We start from the raw sequence: 24,450 nt of genomic DNA, 5'->3' as shown, positions 1-24,450 counted from the left end.
TGGCACGTACAATCCCGGAAATAGTGCTCAAATAGAATAGGCTAAAAAAAAGTGTAGGCGAGCCTCTCATCATTTAAATCTCAGACATTACTATAAGAGATGTGAAAGAATACTTGTCTGGGACAGTAAAAGAAGGCTCTGCGGAAATGTGAATATTACACGGACGTTTTGGTCTTCATTGAATTTTTCTAGGTTTTCCACTCCGATTTATGTCCCTTCCCGTGGCATTGATGATGATGCGCCTTGGAAACCATGTGATTTCATTCACTTGTTTACGATTCATTCCTAGGAAAGAGAACTAGAATAGTTCCTTAACACCTTTTTTGCAAAAAGAGCAACATTCATCTTACTTAAAAATATGAGAGAAATATATGATTCTCGAGATGCGATCGGGAACAGTTAGTTGTCATGGCACATCGATCTCATGTTGTGTGCATTATGTACATCAGTGCTGCTACTATTCAAATCAAAGCAGGTTTTTCTTCTTGACAATTCGAAATCACTGGTCAAAAACTTCGATGTTGTTTTTTTGGACTGAAATCCGATTGTTTTGAAAGACGATCCGCTAATTGTATTGTATGGTCTGCGACATCAGGAGATGGACAGTCGTTTCTTCTTTTAAACTAATGTCAGCCCAAGTGAGGGAAATCTCCGATCTGGACTCGCACTGATGTCGCCCAACTAAGCCACATAAGACTCACTCATGCATAGCCAACCCACTGTCCCCGAGCTAACTCGGTGGTGGTGCATTCAGGTAGTACATTCGTTATTTTTGGTCCTACGGATTGCTCGCGTAAGGCATCTCTCGGGTGGGATGCAATCCCAGTTACTACGGCATACGACGATCGACGCTCGTCGCTAAATTGTTAACCATTGCTGTTTGTTTCAAATCGTCGTTTTCATTCCCAGTTCTTTATTTGTCGATCGATTATCGATCGTGACCATTGCATTGCATTGCATACTATTGTTCTCGTACGTGCAAGTACCGGTGTCATTGTAGTTGTAGTGTAAAACATCTCTGTCCATAGTCATTGTTCCTACAATAAAATTGTGTAATCTTTACTGTGCATTTTGAATATTCAACAATCAGTAAAACAACGATGATTTACAAGTCAACAACTAGGACTGCGAAGTATGGAAAAGTCGTATCTAGAGAGCTCTTAACAAGAAACAACGAACAAAAAACCGAGCAAAACGCGTCAGGGCCGAGTGGAAATTTATAGCCGTTCGCTGGAACGAGATGCCAAATTACGCAGATTCCCATAGACTTTTGATGGCGGTGCACCTGAAGAGATATCGACCTTTCTTCTTCAAACGCATTTCAACACAAATAAATCTTCGAGGAAATGGGGAACGGTTCCGATGAAACAAATGACGCTCGCAAGCACGCAGCTTACCCAGTATGAGGCTGGAAATAGCATTTCGAGCAAGTTTCAGGTTCTGAAACGCTCCTAATAGGTGGATTTTCGTATCCGCCAGCACTGCAAGGAACACATTGTTTTTTTTTTAAATAAAAGAGTATAGCAATTATATTCACCTATTCTTGTTTTAGTAACGTTTTCAATGACAAGTTTCGTCCGTCCGTCCTTTCCTGCTATTCGACCTACAGCGCGACTAAGATTATCGCCTTTTAGCGATGATTTTACGTCTGCCACCTGAAAACTAATTTTGATCTCCTGCAAAAGGATACTACATCGATTTTACCTCAAATGTTTCAAGAAACAAATGATCAAGTCGGATGAGGGCCAGTGCATCGGCAACGTCGAATCCAAGTATGAATGCTCGTACGAAGTCAGCAGCCCAAATATGAACCAATGTACAAAAGGCACAAAAAATTGAGAACTGAATTCCAGACGAAAATTCAATACTTTTTGTAAATCTGTAGTGTCTTCTTTATTTTCTGGATTTCTAATTTCCACATTCCTCGTCTTCATATTAAACCTAATAATACAGGAGTAAGAAAGGAAATCCACAACACATCCCAATATTTCCTCAAACCTTATTTGCAGTCCTAAATTTTTCACTACCGGAGTGAAAATGTTTACCCAGTTGTCTTTCAGTGGAGTATAGCGATGTTTCGGTACAGGAATCTAAATGTGGACGAGTACGAAGAGGAGTATGCAATTTCAGAGGGGAGGAGGAGTGATACCTTGCGCATTTCGCCTTTCTCTCCTTTGGATTTCTTGGCGCGCCGTGATGAAGCTTCCATACCATCGCCTTCTCCGTTTCCCGCCACTGTACTGCCGCATTCTTCCATCTCGACGTCTTTCGTGTTACTTTTTCTTTTCCTTTTTGAAACCTGAGCAAATAGTGTAGTGAGAATTGTAAAAAGTAAAGTAAAAACTGAAAATTATTGTAGATATTCTTTTTTAAACACACATCTATCCTACTCTGTATTTCTCTAGGGCTGACAACTCTGCAGATTTCAGGTGTGCATGCAACACTGTTTATTTATTAGTGTGTACTGCGAAAACAAATATAGAGCTATTATCACTAAACTCTTGAGTAGAAAGCAAACAAAGAAATCAAGTCAAGTAACCATTAGCAGTAAATCAGTTCAACGGATAATTCACTTGTGATTCATTCCACTCAAGTTGTTGTTCCACGTTCAATTCGCCCGAAGCTTCTTGCACAGGAGCAGTGGTGCAGTCCCAACTTACTCTTAAGCCCGACAAATTGAGCAGATTTCTGAGCTCTCGTGAGGACTCAGCGGATTAATAAGCCAAAAACTTATAATATTCGCGCAGTTCCCGCTTTGAATTTCGTTTGCTCGATATTATAGATCTAGGTTAAAGGAAGCTGCACTTTTCAAGTACGACTAATATTTAGTAAGACGAAACAGCTCCACTTATGTCAATAGGTTCAGCTAGTTCAAACATTTCAGGACACCTACGGGTTGTAATTTATACCTGACATCCACACAAATAATGACAAGTCTACAAGCTGGAAGGTCACGAAGAAAACGGCCGAAGATTCGCGACATCAGCGAAAAACATCCGAATGGTGTCATCATACTGCTTTGCTAGCTGACAGCAGTGTGATGACACTATTCAAAAGCTGCGCATCTGGCACCAAGGCACTATTTCTCCACTAGTCAGGGCAATCTGAGCCGGCGAAAAAACTGAGACAGCGCAGCCATTCGTTCATTGTCGAACGCTGAATCGCGTGCCCATAAATCGACTCGGAACGGCTGTGTTTGAACATTTCCCTGGCTGAAAATCGCCCATGCACCCTGGGGAAGGGTTTTGTACAAGGTCAGCCTATACAAAGCGCAAAAACATCCAAATCTTTCGTTCTGGCCTATTCATCTTGCAACGAATTTCGTGACGAGTCGATACCGCAAAATGTGCAGACGGATCTCACAGTCCGTAGATTCAACGTTTGAAACCTGCGACGATGCACCTCAGCAAAAAGCGACACCACTTGCACTGTGGCACGCAATCTAACCTTTTGGTACCGTTTTTCACGAGAGGTAATGCCAGGTGGTAACTTTTAGTGAGATCATAATTCATAGCACTTGGCTCATTGAGCACCCTGCACAAATTATGCTCATGGAACACTGGGTAGACCTCAAGTACCCGCCTATTTCGCGTTCTACGGGCTTTTTCCCTGAGCGGTCTAGTGTTGTTTTTCTAGTAATAAACATCGATGGACCTCACATTGCGAAAAACGTTAGAAGGCAATAAAGAGGAAATCACCGCGCTGCAACATCGCGATACTGAAGTGCATCTCGGAGGGGGAAGAGCGGGAAACGGCTACAGCAGTTGCAGTTTTCAGGTGTGTCTCAACAGAGATAACCGAAAACAACTGATTCGTTACGAAAGTAAACAGTAACAGATTACATGATAATGATGCTACTCGAAATTTTCAACGAGAAGTATTGAATAAATTTCTAACAGATTGAACGGATAATGAGGAATTACTGAATAGACAGCGGTGATCAGAGACAGAAGCGAACCATTAGAAAAAGTATATACCTACATACTCATGTGAGTTTCACAAATTATTCTGGACATTTGAACACAGTAGATAGCGGAAATTTATGAGTTCATCCCTAATAGAATGTCAAATAGCATATTTGTTGGAGAAGGAAAATGAATTGTCAGCAAATTATTTTCTATATATAACACTTAAACATAATAAGAAGAATGGCCAGTGTAGAAAATACACCAACGTCAACTTCATCTTCTGAAAAATGAAGACTATATGTGAATAATAATGAGACAATCTCCAAGTTTTGAATTAAATCAATGACTTTTCTATTTGAGCCTACCTCATTGGGTAATGCAGTAATTGAAGAGCCTACTATTACAAACACAACTTTCCTAATGAGCTTCTCCTCTGAATTAGCAACTATAAACGGCAGTTTCTGTCTAAATATTTCAAATACTTCGTAACACATGATCAAGAGGAACACCATGAAGCGTTCTTCTCCCTGCTACCATCATTTCTCACAGCTTTTACCAATGGTTCTTTTCATGTGCGATAACATAGCAAATGAGCCTTCTTTTTCAAACAAAACAGTACGGACCTGTGTCTGGTACGTCTCCTCGTTAGCTGCGATCTCATACCAACCAATATATTTTTGCAGCGCACATCAAAATCGGAAACATCAAAGCGTTTCGCGACCAAAAAACGCAAGATTGATGCAACAATGTGGAGGGTCGAGCCCCGCGCTGCGTCATCGCATCGCCCAAAAAAACGCGGAAACCGGCAAGACCACCCAAAGCGACAACAAGACTGGAATTGACGTGACAAAGGCAACATTTGCAATGCAGAAAGCAAATAAAAACTGATGAAAGGAGTTTCCAGTGCACATCGCATTGCACAATTACAACTTACTTATATCTATTCTTTTGTAATCGGTAACAGGGTAAAAAATGAACATAGTAACAGGCACAATAGTAACATGTAATCAATCAATGGTTGACTAAAAACTCAAAAAGATATTGTTGTCATTCTCCCTTGAAAGCAAACTTTTATATCGACAACTCTTGCATGAGACTCTCGACAACAGGTATGGGACTAGTTGGTTTTCGCTGTTATTATCAAAAATCCCAAACTTTTGTCATTTTCAACAAGAATTCCATCCAGATCAATTTCGGTGGAAATCCAAAAAAAAAAACCGTTCGGCGAGATTCGTAAACACAAACTACTCAAGGGCTCAAAACTTTTCGTTTAATAGTTCCAGAAGGAAATTGGACTCTAATTCATGCTAATGGATAAATAATACGCTCCAACTCACTCCTCGGGTGAAAGTTCAGTGGTCAGCCGTGACCGAATTATTTCTGGTGTCAAAGGATAGCAAGGAAATAATCTGAAGAATAAAATTTGTATCCGAACCTTTAGATCTCCTCTGCGAAAATGTGGAAGTTATGAAAATCATAGCTGGGTAATTACTGTGCTGTACTTGGGGAGGAACTAGAACTGAAAAGCACTACATTATGGAATGTGAACGTCTTAGATCTGCATACGATGTTATTTTTTTCAATCTCTGCGTGATCGAAATTTTCATACGCTGAACATTTCGAAAGTGGCATTACCGCATTCGCTAGAAGGATTCTCTATGATACACACTCCGTCACAAGTTTTTTTTATCATCGTTTTGCATTTGTCTTCAAATTAAGTTAATTTTGTGAGGAGCAAACTAACTGTCAATTGAAGCACAGAATGACCACTAGATCTCCAAACAAAAATTATCTTTGTCGATTTTCAATACAGTATCTAGAATATCTAATAAGAAGAGTTTCACAAAAAAGAAGGTTGGTAAAAAAAAAAACAAGTGGCGAAATTCTGTGAGGAAATAAAGCCATCATTTATGAACCTCTTGCGATAGAGGAGCAGCTTGAAGCACACCAACCTAGAACACAATAGTACATAGTTGATTCACCACTTTAAAAAAACAGGTATTCGTATTCAGGGAATAGTGGACGAGCTGAAAGATCAAAATAGTGATAATGTAAAAGCATTTTCATTCTTATTACACTTTGACGACAGATAACGCTTTCAAAAAAATCCCTTTCACCTTCTTTTTACCTCAGAGAATGTTATTGTGTTTAGGTGTAGCCACTGAAACCTTCATTTAAACTAGACTCTAAACTTTCGAGTTTTCTCAAAAACCTGCTGCATTCGCCATTGTAGATGGTTGTCGTGGAATCACCGAGGTAATTGCTGGAAAATGTATTCGACGCCAGTCATGTCACCGAGCTGACCTCAGTTTGCGAGCGGACAGAGCGCGCAATTGACCATGGGCATCAATTTCTGTGGTACTCGCGATCCATATGGTGCATAACCAATGTCATCAGAGTACTGTAGGTGGCAGAGACTATCCAAGCAGTGACACTCTGCTATACAAGCCGACACATAAGCCACCTACAGCTACAATAAAATTTGCATATTTAGCCAATATTGGACCATTTTCTGGAGTTTCCGCAAGCGGTAGTTGTGATGGTGTCTCAATTCTTCGAAAATATTTTCTCCCAAATTCATTGAGAATTGAATGACGCTTCCTTTCTCAGATAAAAAAGGGACAAAATATTACTTACGACATTTAAATGTTGAGAACAACGGGTAGTGCTGGCATCAGCATTTTTTTTTATGTTCTTTACTTTATTTACTTATGCTGAACGTACAATCTTCGACGTACAACTTATAAGAAAAAAGTATACATCGCCAATAGCCACCCATCCAGATTCGCGATAACATATGATAGAAGTAGACGCAATTCAACATATTCTTTAAATGATGCAATCAAATTATTCAAAGGGCAGTTATCTGAAGACAAATTTGTGAAAGAACACGCCCAGCATTAATCAAATTAAAACAAACAAATACTCGGTATTAAACCTGAAAAGTAGTTATAAAACAAAAATTTTACATCAGTGAGAAATAACTGTGTTCATTCGCCACCCAATCTCTCTCCTAACCCGAATCAAAGTTGTTTCGTACTCATTACTCGAGTCTCAGCTGAACACCCTCTATGCAGACGTGACTAGGACAACCGTTTTATGAGTTTGATGAACTGAAGCTATCGAACTTGGCAAGAATTATGAACGCTATTGGCTTCAATGCTGAGATCCATATCTTAATGAACGAGATCTCGAAAAAACGTTGATCAGTGCCACTCTTACCGCATATCTGCACTTAACGAGGATTGCATCTCTATGGTTACTATATAATGTATGGAAATCATGCTTTCGAGAACACAAAATGTGTGCTAAGGGAAAACAGATAATAGAAAATTATAACGTGTTTTAGTCCAAAGTGCAAAAGCAGATATCATCTGATATGTCACGGCACCAAAGAAAGCAATATTTCACAGGGTTGACCTAGACCGCCAAGTAGAGGCACACATGTACGCCCAGAACTAACGAAAGAGGTACAGCATCCTTAGTATAAAAAAAAAACTATTAAATATATCTGTGAAGCCGAATAATTTGTTCGCACGAATCTCCTATAACATAGTCAAATAGCTGGACATTATACAGCCAGAGTCAGGCTATATTTACCAACTAATCGCCGCAGTTCGCCTTATGCGAAATGACCATACATCGTGCAAAAAAATGTGCCATAAAACGCAACGTCGGGTCATTAGAAGTGACAAAAACGGACCACCCGTTCGTTTGATAGCCGCACCAAAAAACGCCACAGTCCTCTTTTGATGGGTCGAACGACGACATTACGAGAGGGCGCACACAACGCGCACCACGGTCTATAGCTTCGTACACGTTGCATTCGCCCATTTCACATCAGGGATCGACCGGGAATGATAGAGCAGAATAGGGGCATAAATTTGCCTTTACATATCCTTCGAAACATTCTATGCCAAGAGTAGCATATGAATCAGTACTAATGTGATCGCGCTAAACCTCCTAAAACTAATAAATCACGAATAAAAAAATTGATTTTCAAATACAAATCGTTGCACGAAGCCTGAAAGTAATACGAACGACGGATGAATCCTACGCAGAATCTAAATTATAAGAGAATTTTTGAAGAAAAAAAGTGCTATAGTCGACCACTATAACAAAGTCTAACTTGTACGATTCTATCAATGGTAGTTTATGGAACAGAGTAAAACTGCTTTCGTAAACTATTTACTCTGTGTATTGAAAAGCCAGTTTGATGTAGTTGCTAAAAGAAAATAAAAGAATCAATCCAAATAGGAAATTTAAAGCAAATACAAACTAAACATAAAGGGAGATAGAAAAGGTTTTGATCGTTCACTTATCTTGGCCTTCACTGCTAACAATTTTGTAGCCAATGTGTAGACTAACTTCTATCTTTCATGCATAAAATTCCATGAATTTTTTTGGTCGCTTTTTGTTTTTTTTTTCAAAGTGGATTTTAACAAAATTTCATCCCCGTTTCCTTGACCGAATTTTCTCCTAGAGCATAACTAACTTTTTGTCGTATTATTTCAAAATAAAAATCAAAGAAACAATGCTGACAATCAACAAGCAGTGAAAAGGGGTCTGATCACTCAGCCGAGACGATGGCCACACAAAAAAAAAAACCCTCAACAGCTATCTCAACATTTCAATCAAAACCCGAAATTGGAAAACTCAGAACCTAGAAGAACCTGAAGTATGGTGTAGTAATAGTAGTAGTGGATCTGCTGAAACAGTTCCCCAACTTGTATCAGACCACTTTACCAAATGAAATCGATTTCGCTATTTAAAAAGTGCGTTGTTTCATAATATCTGCAACCTATTTACTGAAAAACGATTGTTCCAAGATTATTCTTGGAATCCGTCAAGGCTGGAAATTTTTTTAAACCCTTCAAGTTTCAAGGAAGATCTTTGGGATAGAAGAGTGGAGACCTTGGTCGCAATTATCAGCAATTTTGGAACATGACATTCATAATGATTCTCATTCCTCAGGCAAAACATTTGAGCATATCATAAAGATCAATGAATTTCAAAATACTTGATGTGCAAACAAGTATAAACCATCCCATAAAAGGATGGATAACACAGTATGCTAGGAGCCATTACGGCATCAGAGAATTCTTTAACTGCATCAGGAAATAAGTTGTGCCATGGTGCTATCTACGATCCGAACATACGCGAATGTTTGTAAAAATCTTCACATTAGGTGGAATGCTTGCACAATGCACCGCAGCGCCGGCCTTTCTTCCTAAAAACTACCTAACAACCTATAAATTCTATGTTTGCAAAAGTTTGTGATTGGTGCTCCCCCTTCTCAACAATGGATATTGGAGAACTTTCCTACAAGAAAGAAATTCAGACTCTGACGAAAATGGCAGATGTGAACTGTTTTTTTTTTTTTGCTACACATTGAAAATAACTCCAGATAGTTTATCTAGGCAGTGTTTGGCGAGTGCTAACGTGAGGACTTACTAAGTTCAGAAACAAAATTTAAAGATTCTGGCCCACTGCTTCTTCTTCAAACTTGGTAGTTGTCTTACTTCTCAGTGCGATCAAAGCACTATCACGTCCCCAAGCAACTTTTCGGGACTAAAAACCCGACGAACAAAGCCACCAGAGAGAAGAAATGGAAGACCCTCACTTCGTTCACTTAGCACCAACAAATTGCACGGTAAGACATAGATAAAGGACTAGAACAAATGTCGGCTTCAAATATCGGCTTGACGATGTATTGTTCAATTTTATGACCTAGAATTTGAATTTCAAATTCTATCATAGTTGAATCACGGCTGAGTTGAGAGTGAATGAGAACGAAGACATAGATAACCGCGCATAGACAATGAAAAAGCAATGAATAAATATGACCTTTTCCACGACGTTGAGCTTTCCCTTTCGCGAATACTTAAGTAAATCAATCAATTATATAGAGAAAAACTAACTGACAACAAATGATCTGATAGACGCTACTTCACTTCAGAAAGATTTAAGCTTTTCGAAGTGACTGCAACCTATACAATAGCTTGCAGGGCCAGCCAGGCAGAAATTCTTGGTTTAATTGCATCACGTTGGAACAACAAGCTATGGCTGGCAAATATTGCTACGAGATCAAAGTGAAACGAACAGCGTAAATTCACACCTGAGATCAAGTTAAAGACACATACCAACCAAGGAACTCTCGGATTACTTGGAACTGCATAGGCAATTCTAGACTATGTCATCATTTTGGTTGCCGTTCTTCCATGGTAACCTCGGGTGAGTTCTCCACTTGACAGTATACAGAGAGATTTTCATAGATATCAGATGCAGGAAATATGGGGAGTGCAAAGCTAAATCGAGGGTGCACGTAATTCAAAATCTTACAAACGACCACAAAAGAATGGTATGTGCTCGGATTCATTCTAGGCATAAGCAAAAATCCTAACCACAGCTGAACTAGCTCTATAGCTCCAACCTCAGCCTGAAACTGTTTCCATACCCGTCGATCTTAAATTAATCACAGATACCGATGTGTCATTTTTTTTTGCACAAGTAGAGGAGCTACAAAATAATCGCGATTCTGGTTGAGGATAGCGCAGAGCAAAGAGCGAGTGTATGTTAAGCATGGAAGTAACCTCTACGCCGTCAACCGAATAAAGAAATTTAACGTTGATTATGCATTTGCAAGGCAACATTGCACAGTTGTCCAACAACAAAAAAGCAAAAATAAGTCGAAGCCAAAAATATTGTTTACTTCCTTAGCTCGTGGCGGAATATCAGAGACACGTACTTGTAGGAACTCCTCCACCTCCTTAGGTTTCACTATATTCTGTTCAATTAGTGAAGGTAATTGCGCTGGAACATCAACGTCTATCAACTCAGGCATGTCATCAATGTCTTCCATTGGCAAATCGTCCCCCATTTTCCTAGCAAAACAAAGAGATATTAAGGATCCATTTGCCACAACTAGCACAGGTGAAATACTTTTGTCGATAAACGACCATACAAAACAAAACTTAGGAACCTATGATAATGTTTATATAAAATCAGCAGAAGCAAAAATAACAAGTGTAAAAATGAAATTAACAGACTCATGAACACTAGATGAGGTCAACAACAAGTTCGCAATGTTTGTGAAAAAAAAGAAACAAAAACAAGATAATAGCCCTAATAAACATCTACGAATGCACCAAAACAAAAGATAGTCAGACTTCAAATCAGTACATTCACAACAAACTATCAGATTACATCTACAAAAATCAGTTGAGACGCATTTGATTCCAGGTGAAAGTTAGTAGCGACACATCCTGACGAACTTTGTTTAACCGTTCCATATGTCTGAACGACGAGAATTTTTACAATAGATTTTCTAAAGTACATAACTTAAAGCTTGAACAAGTAAACAGATGAACTAACCTTTTCGTGTAAGGAATGAACGACTCAACAACAGATCTAATATTACTAAAGTCAAGAAGTTCGTCAGGCGGGATAATTTTCAGTATGCAATTCAACACATTTTGACTTGCCTGAAATGGTTTTTCGTCAGAAAGGATTTAAATTTAAGCAAAACAATTGAATGTTAGTCAATTTCTAATGTATTAAGTTGGTGCGTAATTAATTTCGGAAACGGACTGCATACTTCAAATTCCTATAACTCAGCTTAAAAATAACTTTATTAATCGAAATGAAAACCATCAGAATCTACACATCTTTTCCAACGAAGTGGTAATAAAGTTAAGCTTTTAGTATAAAACTGAGATTACAGGTATCAACAAAATTATGGAAAGCACTTTCAAAATCGTCTGAATTAGTGAACTCTCGCTGACGCAAATGTGAATCAAGAGCTAGAAGAAAGTGATAGTCTGTTGGGGAAAGTTTCTGGGGAATACGGTGAGTGAAGGAGAGCTTTTATACCCAAATGGATTGATTTTTGCCGGGTGATTTGTGCGGTATGTGGCCTTGCGTTGTCTTGCAGCGGAATCGGCCTTCCTCTATTCATCACTGCCGAGGACAATTTTGCAACTTTTCATACATATGCTCTAAATCAAAGCAGTAGTAATAAGTACTGTAATTGTCTGGCCTGGTTGCATGAAGCTATAGTGGATTAAACCCTTACAGCACCACCAAACAGTAAGCATGACTTTTTTGGGGTGAAGATCGGGTTTAGGAAGTGTTTGGAGCGGCATTCTTATCTACCCACACAAATCCACGTTTCCTATTATCGTAAGGAAAAAACTTTTCATCTACAATTATAACACAACAAAGAAAGGGCACATTTTTTAACCGGATCAAAAGGTTAGAACACGTGCGGTAACGTGCTAGATGCTGCTCTTCGGTCATTCCGTGAGGCACCCACTTTGACATCTTCTTCACCTTGCCAGTTTCCGCCAAATGTCTAACTACTGTAGTATGATGTACGCCCAGGTCTTCTGCTAACGTCCATGTGGTGGTCTCCGGGTTTGCCTCCACAGCTCTCTCCAGATCTTCATTATCAAGCGACCTGCGACCGCGACCCAGTTTTTCTTCGAGATCAGAATCGCTAGAAGCGAACTGTTTTAAACCGGAGTTCCACTGTCTGTTCACAAGGACAGTCTGACCGAAAAGCGCTGCCAAAGTTACCAGATGCTTCTTCCGCGGAGTATCCCAATTTAAATTCGTAAAGCGTAATGACTCGACAGTCGCGTCGGTTCATGATTTTTCAGAGCCCTGGAAAAGGCCGGCTGAAAAAAATAAGAGTGACAGCTATATATGTATTTAAAAGACAGAAAAAAACTTACTAAACGGTATGTGTTGCTTTCCTTGAGACGAAATAATTTAGGGCAAAAATTGTTTTATTTACACATACCTCTTACCCGAAATTAATTTTGCACCAACCTAAAAGAGGAGTAGAAGAGCCCCGCAGCTTTATATATTGAGCTGTTACTAATAATGAGGTATTCTATAGTTGTTAATAATGAGGTGCTCTACAATTCCTTTATTTTGAAAGCTAAACCTTTATTTGATCTGAAATATACTTTTTCATCTTTTTCTTACAATCCTCCATCTATTTGGAAGATTTCCAATGGCTAACTTTCATAGTTCTGCTGTTTCTGACGGAAAATATTCCTCCTAGTGATTCCTATATTCCTATATTATATATAGGATGAGCCAATACTTGCATAATTTGTCGCAAGTACACATGAATTACAGATGAAGCAGCTTGGGGTTGCGCAAAAGAGGGTACCCTTCTTCCTGTAAACATATTACAAACAATTGTTGCATTTTCTCATCAGTGAATGTATGAAACGCTCTATTACTGAGAATAAGGGAAAAAAATCCAAACACTTTTCACAACATCGGAAAACAACATATTTTAAGCTGCGCCCCATCAGCATATATTCTATCCAACATTTAGCATTACTATTTTATTGTTTGTGGGTCATTTTTGCCATTTACTTACTTAATAGAATGTCTTAAAAGTATATCAGAAAGGAAAGAGCATAAGCGAAGATACTACTGAAGATGAACAATTTACGACATCTATATTATTAAACAGTTGAAGGTTTTCAAGAATAAAATGCAGAGAAGGCCGTCAAAGGAGACTTCTCCCACTTCTGGAGAGTCGCAAGGTGTTAGCGAATAAAAAAAAAACTGATACAAAATTAACAGTGGACTCGTCATTAACTGAACTACCCGGTTTTCCAAAGCAGAGATTTCGAAGGACACTGCGATGTTACAATAGAAGAACAAAATCTGATTTCAGGAAAGACATACCAAAGACGTCCGACTGTTGGTATTCCACTGAGCTGCGAAATCTAGCAAAGTCTGTATTTGTTGTTTGTCCAGTTTCATAACAGCGGATGCAAGCTCATCACGATCAATTAGCTGATCTATTACCTGTAACGATTGCTGCTGAAGACAGAGAAAGAGACACATTAACACCGACAACAGAAGGAAAAAGGCACGAAAATAGGAAAAATAAAAGGAGGATCATAAACTGAGAAATTGTCGAACCTTCAAGGCACAGAATGGTCTTACCAGTCCTAACGCAAACCTCAATGCTTCCTGAGAACGCCCTTGCTCGAGAAAGTTGGTTAGAGTCTAAAACACGAGCATATCATGATATGAATCGCAAAAGTTCAGTCGCTCCTAGCTGTAGAAAAAGGCCTAAAGGCCCATTGCGTGCAAGACCCTAAATGCAAGAGAAACAGATGACCGAAACCATGAAAAACTCGTCTTTCGTGGAAAATCTTTACTCGCGTATTCTGCTCTTTTGTTTTTTATCTCCATTCATTGGGGTTCTTCGCGTCCATATTGTGTCCATATAGCTACATATCCATATAACTTTGCTACGGGAAGAATTATGAGATTAAATCATAAATTTTGGCAAATGTAGTTTAACAAAGTTCAAGATTTAATCTCATAACTACCAGAGATGATCCTCTTCTTTGGTAAATTACACGACCGATTCAATTATCATTTCCAAGTTTCCGACTTTTGCAGTCAAAAAGGGTCTCCCCAGTTATCTTAGATACCAGGTGTCTAAAATCGAATTGAAAGAGCAGATTTTTTGCTCTTGAGAGGAACGAGTAAATCAACAGAACAGAAAAAAAAACTAATTTTAACAATTGGCTTTCGCAAGCTTCGATCAGATTGCGTAGCTGACTGAGAGTCCTACCGCGGCATTTCGAGCACAGTCTCTTAGGACGTTGCAGCGCAAGTTGGGTCGTTTTGACCTTACTCTACTGTTCAACGAATTAAATTAAAAAAAAACCGGTTCTTCAAAAGACTATCAAATTGAGAAGAGGAATTACAAACACAAACTCAGAAAAAAATGATGATAAACATACTTGCTCTTCTTCCATACGCCTCCTCAGTTTCGCCTCTTGTTCCAATTTCTTTTCTTCTGAAACGTCCTTCCATATCACGATGCGTCCATCTGTGCCAGCACTTATATATTCACTTTCATCATGGTTCGGTAATAGTGCCCATATCTACAGAAAAACAAATAGATGTGAATACGACGTAGCAGAGTTCAACGTAGCATAAACTTAAGAATGGGCAGGGAAGTGGAAGTACAAGTAACTAGACAAAAATGTATGCCTTGTCATTATGAGCTTCGATAGATGCCTCTGTCTCGGAAGTAGCCAATGTCCAGATCTTTACGATACCTGCACTGTCTCCAGACACCAGCTGTGTGCCATGATTCACAAATAGTATCTGAAACAATAAGAAAGAAGAGTCAATCTTTGCTAGGATGGATGATGGCGGTCGGAAACAAAACCAGCTAGTTTAGGCCAGGTACTAGAACTACCAGTAATGGCGATGTGTTGTTTACGACAGAATTAGATAGATGGTCGGATGGACCATGCGACGATATTTGTGAGTGCGTACTTCAGCCGATATGTTGTATTCTCATCCCAAGAGATTAATGACTGTTCCAGCGTTTCAGTATTAGAAGTCAAAAATTCGCCGTCTCTACAGTGTGTTGCTTGCCTTCGACAAACGTACCGAAAAAGGCTACATGGCGAAGCACTCTTTTTATTCTAATATCAAGGTCAAAGACAACCGCTTGTAGCCGCAAATGCGTGAGTCGAGCACCTTGTTAGCAATTGGGCAAGCATCCCCGTCAGGATGACGCGGAACCTTCGAATACAACCACGCATCGACCATCTGTGAAATAAGTAACTTTTGTTTATGAAATTGCCGCTCTTCTAGATTTTGACACGGAAACGCTGTTACAGTCACAAAACTGAAGAAAATGCGTCCGAGGTCCATAGTGATCAACGAACGACAATCTAGCATCTTCTCACCTGCACCTGTATTCATTTTCACAACAAACCCAGATTGCAGACCTCGACAAGAACACCTACGAAACTCTGTTCCGATATAAACAAATTTCGAAGTCTCGTTTGAGGTATGGCTGATTTCACTACTTTAAATTGAGAGTTTCAATATGGCCGGTTGATACATTTCAAGTGTTTCGTACGCTCACAACCACTTGCGAACAGTTCAAACTCGTGGCGCTGCGGGTTTGGTGGTTATTGAGCGCACTGGTGTCAATAGTCAATAACCACGAAAACCGCACGACTCTGAACTCTGCGGGCAGCCTAACGAGACAACAAAGATATCAGTGGTCATTAGAACAGGAACTTTCACAGTTTCACCTTCTACATCGTTTCACAACTGTCGTACACATCTGAAACTGTCGTAACCTGCAAAAAAAAATTGGGAAGGAGGGAAAGCTGCAGCAGCCTGAACAAAATATGAACGAGGCATAAAATGTCTGACCGTTCGGCGAATTTCTGAGTATTCGGAAGCTCCAAAGAATGGGCACGAATGTGCCCCTTAGTGGTGGTTTACTCAAATGCTAGCAAAGTGAGAACTCCTTTACTCCACTTATTTCCTTTCATTTGATATTAGTACGAGCATTTTTGTTACAAAAGAAATGTTAGGAGATCAATAGAGAAGAATGGAAGTGCAGAAGCACAGATGAAAAGCTATGGAGCTCAACGATAAGTATTAGGAGAAATTTAAGGTCAACCCACTCTAAAAACTGCGGAGTTGTGTCCATTGAGCGTTTGTAAGCAAGTTTTATCCTGTAGAGACCAAATTTTGATCGTCATGTCGCCACTACATGAAGCTGCTTTCTAAACAAAAAGTGTTATATCACACTGAATGGTAATATTCGTTATCTAGTAAAATAATCAATACTGGTGTTTCATAGCAGAGAATTTGTGCAAAGTATCAAAAGCAAAAAACAAACATAGCTTTGAGACAGCTGTTTTGATGAACACAAAAGGAATGTTTTATTTTTACTTTTTTTTTTGCTTTATTTGTCGGGCGTGAGGGTAGTGCAGTTGGCAAGATGTTCGCTGTGGCTGCATGATAGATGACTCAAAACCTTCCTAGTGCAAAGCAAGTCTTTCATCTCTCCAGCGTCGATAAATTAGTACCAAACTTTTCTGGGAGGATAAAAACACTTATTCCACACATCTCCTTTAATTCTTTTAAATCTTTCACTTAAAACCTGCACGCGCGTTCATATATCTCAAAGGATTGTGGTTTGGCGTCGAAGATTAATAGTTGTCGTGCAATTCATTTTTTATGTACTTAAAAAATACAAAATGTTGCGTTTGCGTTTCCAACGAACTATCAGTAGATAAATGTGTGCGAAAAGACGTTTCGAATTCGTTCAACTCCGCCTTCAGCGTCGAAGCCACCCAAATGCGAACCTAATGAAATGCTGGTAATTACCTGTGAGCGGTTACATGCAGACGCGCGTTAAATGTAACACTAAGTTTTCCCTGTGAGCGTTGACAGAGTGCTACAATAAGTATCAAAAGTTTTCGCCGAACTGTACATTATCACCTTTTGCTTTCTTCAAGCATGAAATAATATTCAAAACAGCGGAGAGAGGAAATGCGGCATGTCGGTCTCGTAACGAACCACTGTAAAAGGAGCAATCATTAGCTGCTCTTTGATAAAAAAAAAACTCTGAGCGATTTCAGGAGCTTTCTCAGGATAGAACACACGTGTAACCTGCAAATGATGAAAGGTGCAGTGACTCTTAAAACAAATTTGGTGGCGTCATTCGCTTTGTTTTCAGTTTAAAAAAGGTGTCACCATTTGGTTACGTGAAAGCATGGTGTATCCAGCTTCAGTATTTTGGCACAACAAAGCAAAAAAAAAACGTGAGAAGTTGCTACTCAGTAACGAAAGAAAATTCAAAAATCTATTTAAAGACAATGAGAGATATATTAGCTTGCAGATAAAAAATAACAACGACAAAAGCATCAAGACAGACATTCTCGCTTGTAGTGAATATCAGTGTTTCGAATTCAAAATAAAGCTCTTTTTTGAACAAATAATTGCTATTGCTGATACGCATGACTAGAAATTGACTACTCACGAAAAAAGGCCTTTCATAAATATACGACAACGATATCGACTATTGATTTTGGAGTAGTAGAAAAATATTAGAGGCGAGAAAGAAACGGAAGGACTATTAAACAGACAGGCAGAACAGGACCTGATTTTCATGACTTGTATTCAATAAACACGCATACCAGGGAATTTGGAGAAAATCTCGCATCAGCTACTCCCCTTCGATGTCCCGACAACGTCCCGGCGATACCCAACCGCATTTTACCGGAATCAATGTGCCAGAGCTTGACCATTTTGTCCATTCTACAGATAAAAATCACGTGATAGCCATGAGAACGACAAAAAGTAAGATCTTTTCCCACCCCCCACTTATACAAATGTTGTCGGTGAGCGCAACATCGACACAATTCACATCCTTCCCATGAGCTACGAGGGTAGACGAACAGCTGAGTTTTTCACTAAACACAAACACGAAGTGATACACATCGTTTAGAAAACAACGTCGTAACTTACGTATCCTCGAGCTTAGTATCTGCTTTTGTGTCCTGGTCGAGTTCGGTCAGACCCCACAGTTTTATCGTTGTATCGGAAGAAACAGATACCAGAAACGGCCGCTTGGAAGAATTGCAGAAACATACGGCGTTCACTGAATTTGTGTGCCCAGTCGCTCTAGCGATTGGTAACAACCGAGACGAAAAATCTTCGGAAGGAGCTGAAAGGATTGTTGCAAAATATGTACATTTATTAGTATGGAACCATCCTTCACAAATTTAAAGCTTAAACGAAAAATGTGACTTTAACCGAAAATTGTGACTTTATAAATTGAATTCAAAACTCCCCAGCGCCGTATATATTATATATTCTAAATAGTATAAACTATGTAGAATACACCTTATCCGACACCAAGGAAAATTAGTGAAAGGTGAGATTAAAAACAATGAGTTCGTCCTTTAATGGGATCTCTTGAAACATCAAAGAATGCGGGTAAATCATGAGACTGCAAAGAATGAGAGTGTCTCCTAGTTTGTCAGCATTCACGAGGAACCTCACTTACTCTTATTTCCCTTACATTTGCTCTGTCTCAGCAAACTACTCCGACCTACAGCCAGCAAATGTATGTATAGCTATATGGTTGACGGATAGAGTTCAATCGTATAAATGGCTGTCGATGTCTCCGATAAATGATTGTGCTTGGAGCCAAAAGATACAATGATGGAAGAACAGCTAAAATGCCGAGAAAATATGACCTAGAATGACCGCGACTGGTAGAAGTTCAAAAGTCGAGACTACAATCAAGTAAGGAGTGGAATAAGAATAAAGAATAAGGGAAAATAAATGAACTCAACTAGAAAGAAAACACTTTTGCAGGAAAGTAGATGTTATTTGTAGCCCGCACGCTTCCTACAACCAAGAAAACCAAGAAAAAGGTATTTTAACTAATTGCTACGTCTGCTTGCGCGCTAGTAGCTACTGCCTCTACTTTAAAAATTAAACTGTGTTCTCGATGCCCTTTACAAGAAAAATCAAAAATCAACTTTTTATAAAATGAAGTATTCCGCATAAGTACCCAATGCGCCTAATGTTGCACTAACTCACCTGTGAGTCTCCATATAATAATACAATTATCTTTGCTACACGATGCTAACAAACGACGGTTAAAAGGGGCTGTAGTGACGTGCAAGACACTGTCACTGTGACCTAAAAGTAGAAGACAAATTGAGAAAGTTTTAGACCAAATCCAAAATAACTGCTGCTGAATTAATATTAATATGCTGCCGAATTAATATTAAATATCTAACCATCGATCATCTGGCAATCCCACGTTTCTACGTCGTAGAGCCGTACTTCTTTGGCATTTGAAGCGACAGCAAGATGCGAGTCATTCTTTCCAAGCAGAGAACACGCATACACCTATATGAACAAAAATTGAAAGCATTGAGGATAAACACATAAGTTTGATCCCTTTTAATCCTAGCAATAGAATTTGCTCGCACTTATTGATGTTCACATCAGAAGATGTGATGTTCGTAAAGCTACTAAGTCATGGATGGATAAAATTATGCAAAAAGAGGAAAAGTAGGGACAAAACAAGACCACTCACCTCATCGTGAAACCCAACGATTTGTCGTTTTAACGACAAGTCATCAAAAGAAACGACAAAAATGTTTTCTTCTGCAGAAGCCATCAGCAGCTGATCACGAACTGGATTGTATACCAAGAAGTCCAGTCCAACTCTAAACACCACCATTCACCTTACGCAGAGGAAAACAAAACGGCGATAAATATTTGCGTTACTCTGTGATTTTCTTGCGGCGAACAACGCTTCCTGAGCTAATTACCCATTCCTTAACCGTTCCCTCTTCTCCAACGGTTACAATGTTTCCATTGTGAGCCAGAATGACTGACTCAACTGCTTCGAAAAGTGGGAAGACCTAAAACTGACCCTGACTAGAGCGAAAATAATAAAAACAATTTTAACAACGCACTGGGGGTGAAACAACAAGAACGTCTTCTTCTTTGAGTGGGAAGATTTAAAAAAAAAACTTGGAGCACCGTACTTACTACTACTCACCTTGAGGACCTCTCTTGTCTCAATTTCAATTACTGATGCTGTCCGATCTCTAGAAACGGCGACAACGCGACGAAATCCAGGTAGTTCGACAAACCCAGTAACCTGACTGTATAACAATAGAGATGCCGCGAGGAGTGCACAACAACAGCAGCACAATGAAAGGAGAAGTAATTTATTTAACTGTTCGATAACTCTAGCGTGTGGGCTCAAGCGTTGTGAAAGTCGAGGGCAGTGAAAAGAAGTTACGAGTTTTTTCTCTCTTGTAAAGGAGTAAGGGATGGAAAATAGAAAAAAACACAAGGATACTATAACAAGTTATCAATGATTTTTTTGATCGTTTTCTCTGGTCATTAGGCATTTAAAACACAGCCGCTTTTCGAAAACTTTGATTTTGTTTGAGAAACCACCCGAATCAGTGATTTATTAAGGTATATGAATGACTAAATCCACAGAAACTAATACGAATGTTTCGAAAATCTACTATTACGACACTCCTGCTTCTCGAGGCTGCAAAATCCTACTAGGTCTACTCTAACATAATCCATTTTTCAAAACTATAACTGCTCATAGAAGAAAGATCTGACGCTGCCAGATTTATTACCAAGGAAACTCGTAGCATGAAAGAGAATCCATCTCGATGGTGAAAAATCTTACTTGAAATGATTGGCAGGTTCTTTTCCAATGACGACAAAAGTGCGTGAATGTGCTTCTTTGAGCAGAAGGAGGATTCTACTTTTATTCAAAGACACAATTATGAGATAGGGGCTCTCCTTCTGAATTCATGATAATAGCAATAAGAAATAGTGGTGTGAGCAATTATGAGGAAAACTAAGCAAATCCTTAGACAAAGAAAATGATTTTGTTATAAGTTTAACACCTGGATAATCACAACAGTTTATCAGGAAGTAGGTTTTCCCTATGGTGAGATTTCACCTTCTCATTAGTCCAAATAGGAACTGTTTCAAGTTTGAAATCCAATTATAAAACTAGACCTCCTTGAAGGTCAAAAAAATCACTAAGAACATGATGAAAATGTGAATTTTTCAGACAAAACGAGTTGGATTTCTTCTCAAATTACAAAAAAAAACGCAAAAACACATCGCTTCAACGAGTTCATCTCTGGCTACTTTTATCAACGCTCGACAAAGATGCAAAAAATACTCGGATTAACAAATTATAAAAAATGTCTTCAGTAAAAAGTTTCTGACTGAGTAGGAGATGTCGAACAATCATCAATTTATTTCCACTGTAAAAACTCCTGCTAAGCGCAAAAACGAAAAGCGACACAGAACGTATGCATTATCTTTCGTTATGAGCAATGTAAGGTAATATAACAATTATGATGTTGGAAGGAAAAACCAAACTCAGAAAAAATACCTGCTATGCGCCTTCCACTCTCTTAGTAATTTATGAATAGCTCCTTTCACAAGATCGAACATACAAATTTGTCCCTCTGTATATCCTACCATGAGCCGACTGTTCTGCACGAAAGTCAGCGCAGAAACTACTCCAGATCCTTTCAGTGTATGAGTGCAATGTTGCTGGGGAATATCCCAAATCTGAGAAAAAAACTCCAAAGCATCTTAATAGGAGTGGTAAAAAGCGTCTCGTTTTTGAACTCCATAAGCTTATTAGCTTTCTAAACAGACAGTCCCACACCACGTGTGCTAGTTTGAAATTTCAACATATGCTGGACCCACGGGCAACATAGGTCTCACATTTCCGTCGAAACACTTAGAAAAATTTGCTTCTCTTACATTTATCTACAATGTATGTACAAGTTTCTCCTATACTTCCTTGCCCCCATGCCGCTATTAGGCTATTATGTGACTTGCATACTACTATAAGACTAAAGCGACTAACTGCTTTCTTCAAGCATGAACCAAGAAACCATGTCAAATTTAAAAAAAAAACAACAGAAGAAAGAGAAGTAGATGCAAAAAAGGCTACCTTGACCGTGTGATCTGCTGACCCAGTTGCTAACAGTGACCCATCAATACTGAACTTCATGGAAAGGATTGGAGCTGTGTGCATCGTCTTCCATGTTCGCGCGACATTACTAGAGGACTCACCAAGTGTGAATTCACGCACCTAAACTACTAGAATTTCAAGACGCAAAAGGAGAAGAGAGAAAAGAAGCCAAGAACAAATCATGGAATTTTGACCGTGTGTTTCATGACATTTTATTTCATATGACCGAAATTCTCCTAGCGTCACATTTTGGAACTGGGCATTAAGATGGGGAAGCGGATATCAAAGGATGTCGGACATTCTTTTTTGTGGGAACTTGACAGATACGAAAACTCATTTAAGGCACATCCACACATCTCAAACCGCTTACCTTTCCCCTCTAAAAAAAAGGACAAAAGCGCACAGACAGAGGAAGAAAAGAGGTCGATGAACAAATGTTAAAGAAAACCGGTAAGGTAAACAGGAAAGAAAGAAATTTCTTCCAAAAGAAATTCATTAAGCTTGTTTCCTGAAAAATAGTGGATAAATAGCAATGTGAAGTAGTCATGTGACAATCTATGAATCAGGTTTGATTTATACTTTAAAAAAGTGGAAAGAAGGACAGACAGCTCTTTCGCACTTACGGAAACCATTGATAAAATGTAGGGAATAGCACGATGATATTATCGTTTCATTACTAACATTGCACAATATCATATCCAAATACGACAGGCTTCAACCTACACTCTTCTGTCCTACCACTCTTCTTTAAACGTACCCTTTCACCTAGCGTGAAGAAGGACTCAATAATGCATACAGTCGACGTAAAACGTTTTGTAACATGACAGCTGAGCACGTCCACGGTGAAGGACTGCACCGAGCTACTTCTATAAAGTGCAGAACACTCCCCGAAACTCTTCTTTTTGCAATTTTTGGCGTTCCACTATTTTCTTCCCGCGCAGTTGCGCACGAATATGCTCATGCAATCTAACCAAAGTCCTTACCGATTAAAATCACCGTTCTTGAGATTTCACTACGACTCTGATTATAACAATCATGCATAATTACACAAAAAATGGGATAGAAATTAATCCTTACAAACTAAGATCTTAGATGCATCCTGGGACCAAAACAAACTACGTATGCCTATTCAGGCACTATTACATGACAAAAACAACCATAAAACCAATAAGAAAATGGTTCCGAGGAAATGTTCGTATATTGTAAGGATAGCGCAGTGCAATCCCTCATCGAGGATGTGCTACTTATGTTACATGGCGCTTCACAGCGACTGTATCTGCATATTTTTCAGAAAAAAAACTCACTGTATAGTTAGTATAGGCTACAAAAAGTCGAGAGCCATTTTTATCCAAACAAATAGATGTGATGCGAAGGGACTCCTCTGTGTCACCAATGGTGTAGCTGAAGAAAAGAAGCAATAGTAAAATTTCATTGGTTGTGGTGATCAAGATGGTACAGAACGAAGACTGGCCTACGAAGATTTTCGTCAAGTTTAATAGCTTTAACCACATTCGAACACGTTGAATATAAAGTGCTCCCGTCGGCACTCCATTCCAAAATCCCCCCAGTGTATAGGGTTTCCAATGATCGTTTTATTTCTAAATCCCGAAGTGAGTGCTTCATATCGAACCACTAGATTTCTCTCCAGCTCAGAAGTGTCTAAAATATAACTAAGTAACTATAAAGAATTGAAAAATAATGGGGCTGGAACAATGACGACCTACTCGTAATCACAATTAACGGTCGACGGAAAAATCAAAAACGTACTCAGAAACTCTTATGTAAAGCACACTGTACCAGAACCATTTGCTGCCTTAACAAAGTCCGCTAAGTGAAGTCTATGTGAAAATCGCAAAACGAAATTCGTTCGCGAGTGAAAATTCCTAGTATTTGTATGTCGGTGCATGCCGTCACAACGGCATACAACGTAATCATTACGGCACAACCACAGAAAGCTGTACCATCACCTATTATGTGTCATAATCGTCGCAGAATAGTGTTGGAGAGAATACAGTCGAATCAAAAGGGCACGATTTGTAATAGAACCGCGAAAGCAGTTGCGTTCGAAGTGACGCGATGAAACCTCGCTTAGCTCCGCAGCCAATTGCAAATGAGCAAAGCTCCCACTGCCCCACTGCAAACGCAACCGCTTGCGCTACAACACCACAAGTCAGG

General features: G+C 39.1%; 2 protein-coding genes across 3 annotated transcripts; both read right to left on the bottom strand.

The window, feature by feature from the left end:
• Window positions 1-885: 885 nt before the first annotated feature.
• On the bottom strand, window positions 886-10,961 carry RB195_019525 (uncharacterized protein; the record flags this gene model as incomplete). 2 transcript variants are annotated; one of them, XM_064187412.1, is made up of 8 exons in its annotated part: window positions 886-1,037; window positions 1,398-1,481; window positions 1,538-1,655; window positions 1,705-1,879; window positions 1,999-2,090; window positions 2,150-2,299; window positions 10,657-10,792; window positions 10,891-10,961. In XM_064187412.1, the coding sequence occupies 8 exons, from the start codon at window positions 10,959-10,961 to the stop codon at window positions 886-888; spliced, it is 978 nt and encodes a 325-aa protein (XP_064043293.1). The 2 variants fall into 2 exon arrangements, with proteins under 2 accessions (XP_064043293.1, XP_064043294.1); XM_064187413.1 differs by lacking the exons at window positions 886-1,037; window positions 10,891-10,961 and adding an exon at window positions 1,218-1,285 and having other exon boundaries at window positions 1,705-1,842; window positions 1,869-1,941; window positions 10,657-10,788.
• Window positions 10,962-11,125: 164 nt separating this feature from the next.
• RB195_019524 (uncharacterized protein) lies at window positions 11,126-23,898 on the bottom strand (the record flags this gene model as incomplete). Its single annotated transcript, XM_064187411.1, has 19 exons — window positions 11,126-11,204; window positions 11,283-11,392; window positions 13,620-13,742; window positions 13,860-13,946; window positions 14,696-14,839; window positions 14,949-15,065; window positions 16,394-16,495; window positions 17,915-18,035; window positions 18,095-18,190; window positions 18,246-18,444; window positions 19,329-19,430; window positions 19,532-19,643; window positions 19,834-19,966; window positions 20,028-20,164; window positions 20,305-20,410; window positions 21,682-21,863; window positions 22,255-22,395; window positions 23,580-23,676; window positions 23,747-23,898. 19 exons carry the CDS (start codon window positions 23,896-23,898, stop codon window positions 11,126-11,128), a joined length of 2,340 nt encoding a protein of 779 aa, XP_064043292.1.
• Between the last annotated feature and the right edge of the window lie 552 nt (window positions 23,899-24,450).

Source organism: Necator americanus, chromosome II (genome assembly GCF_031761385.1).
Source record: "Necator americanus strain Aroian chromosome II, whole genome shotgun sequence".
Lineage (NCBI taxonomy): Eukaryota > Metazoa > Nematoda > Chromadorea > Rhabditida > Ancylostomatidae > Necator > Necator americanus.
This window is presented reverse-complemented; position numbering and strand designations above follow the sequence as displayed.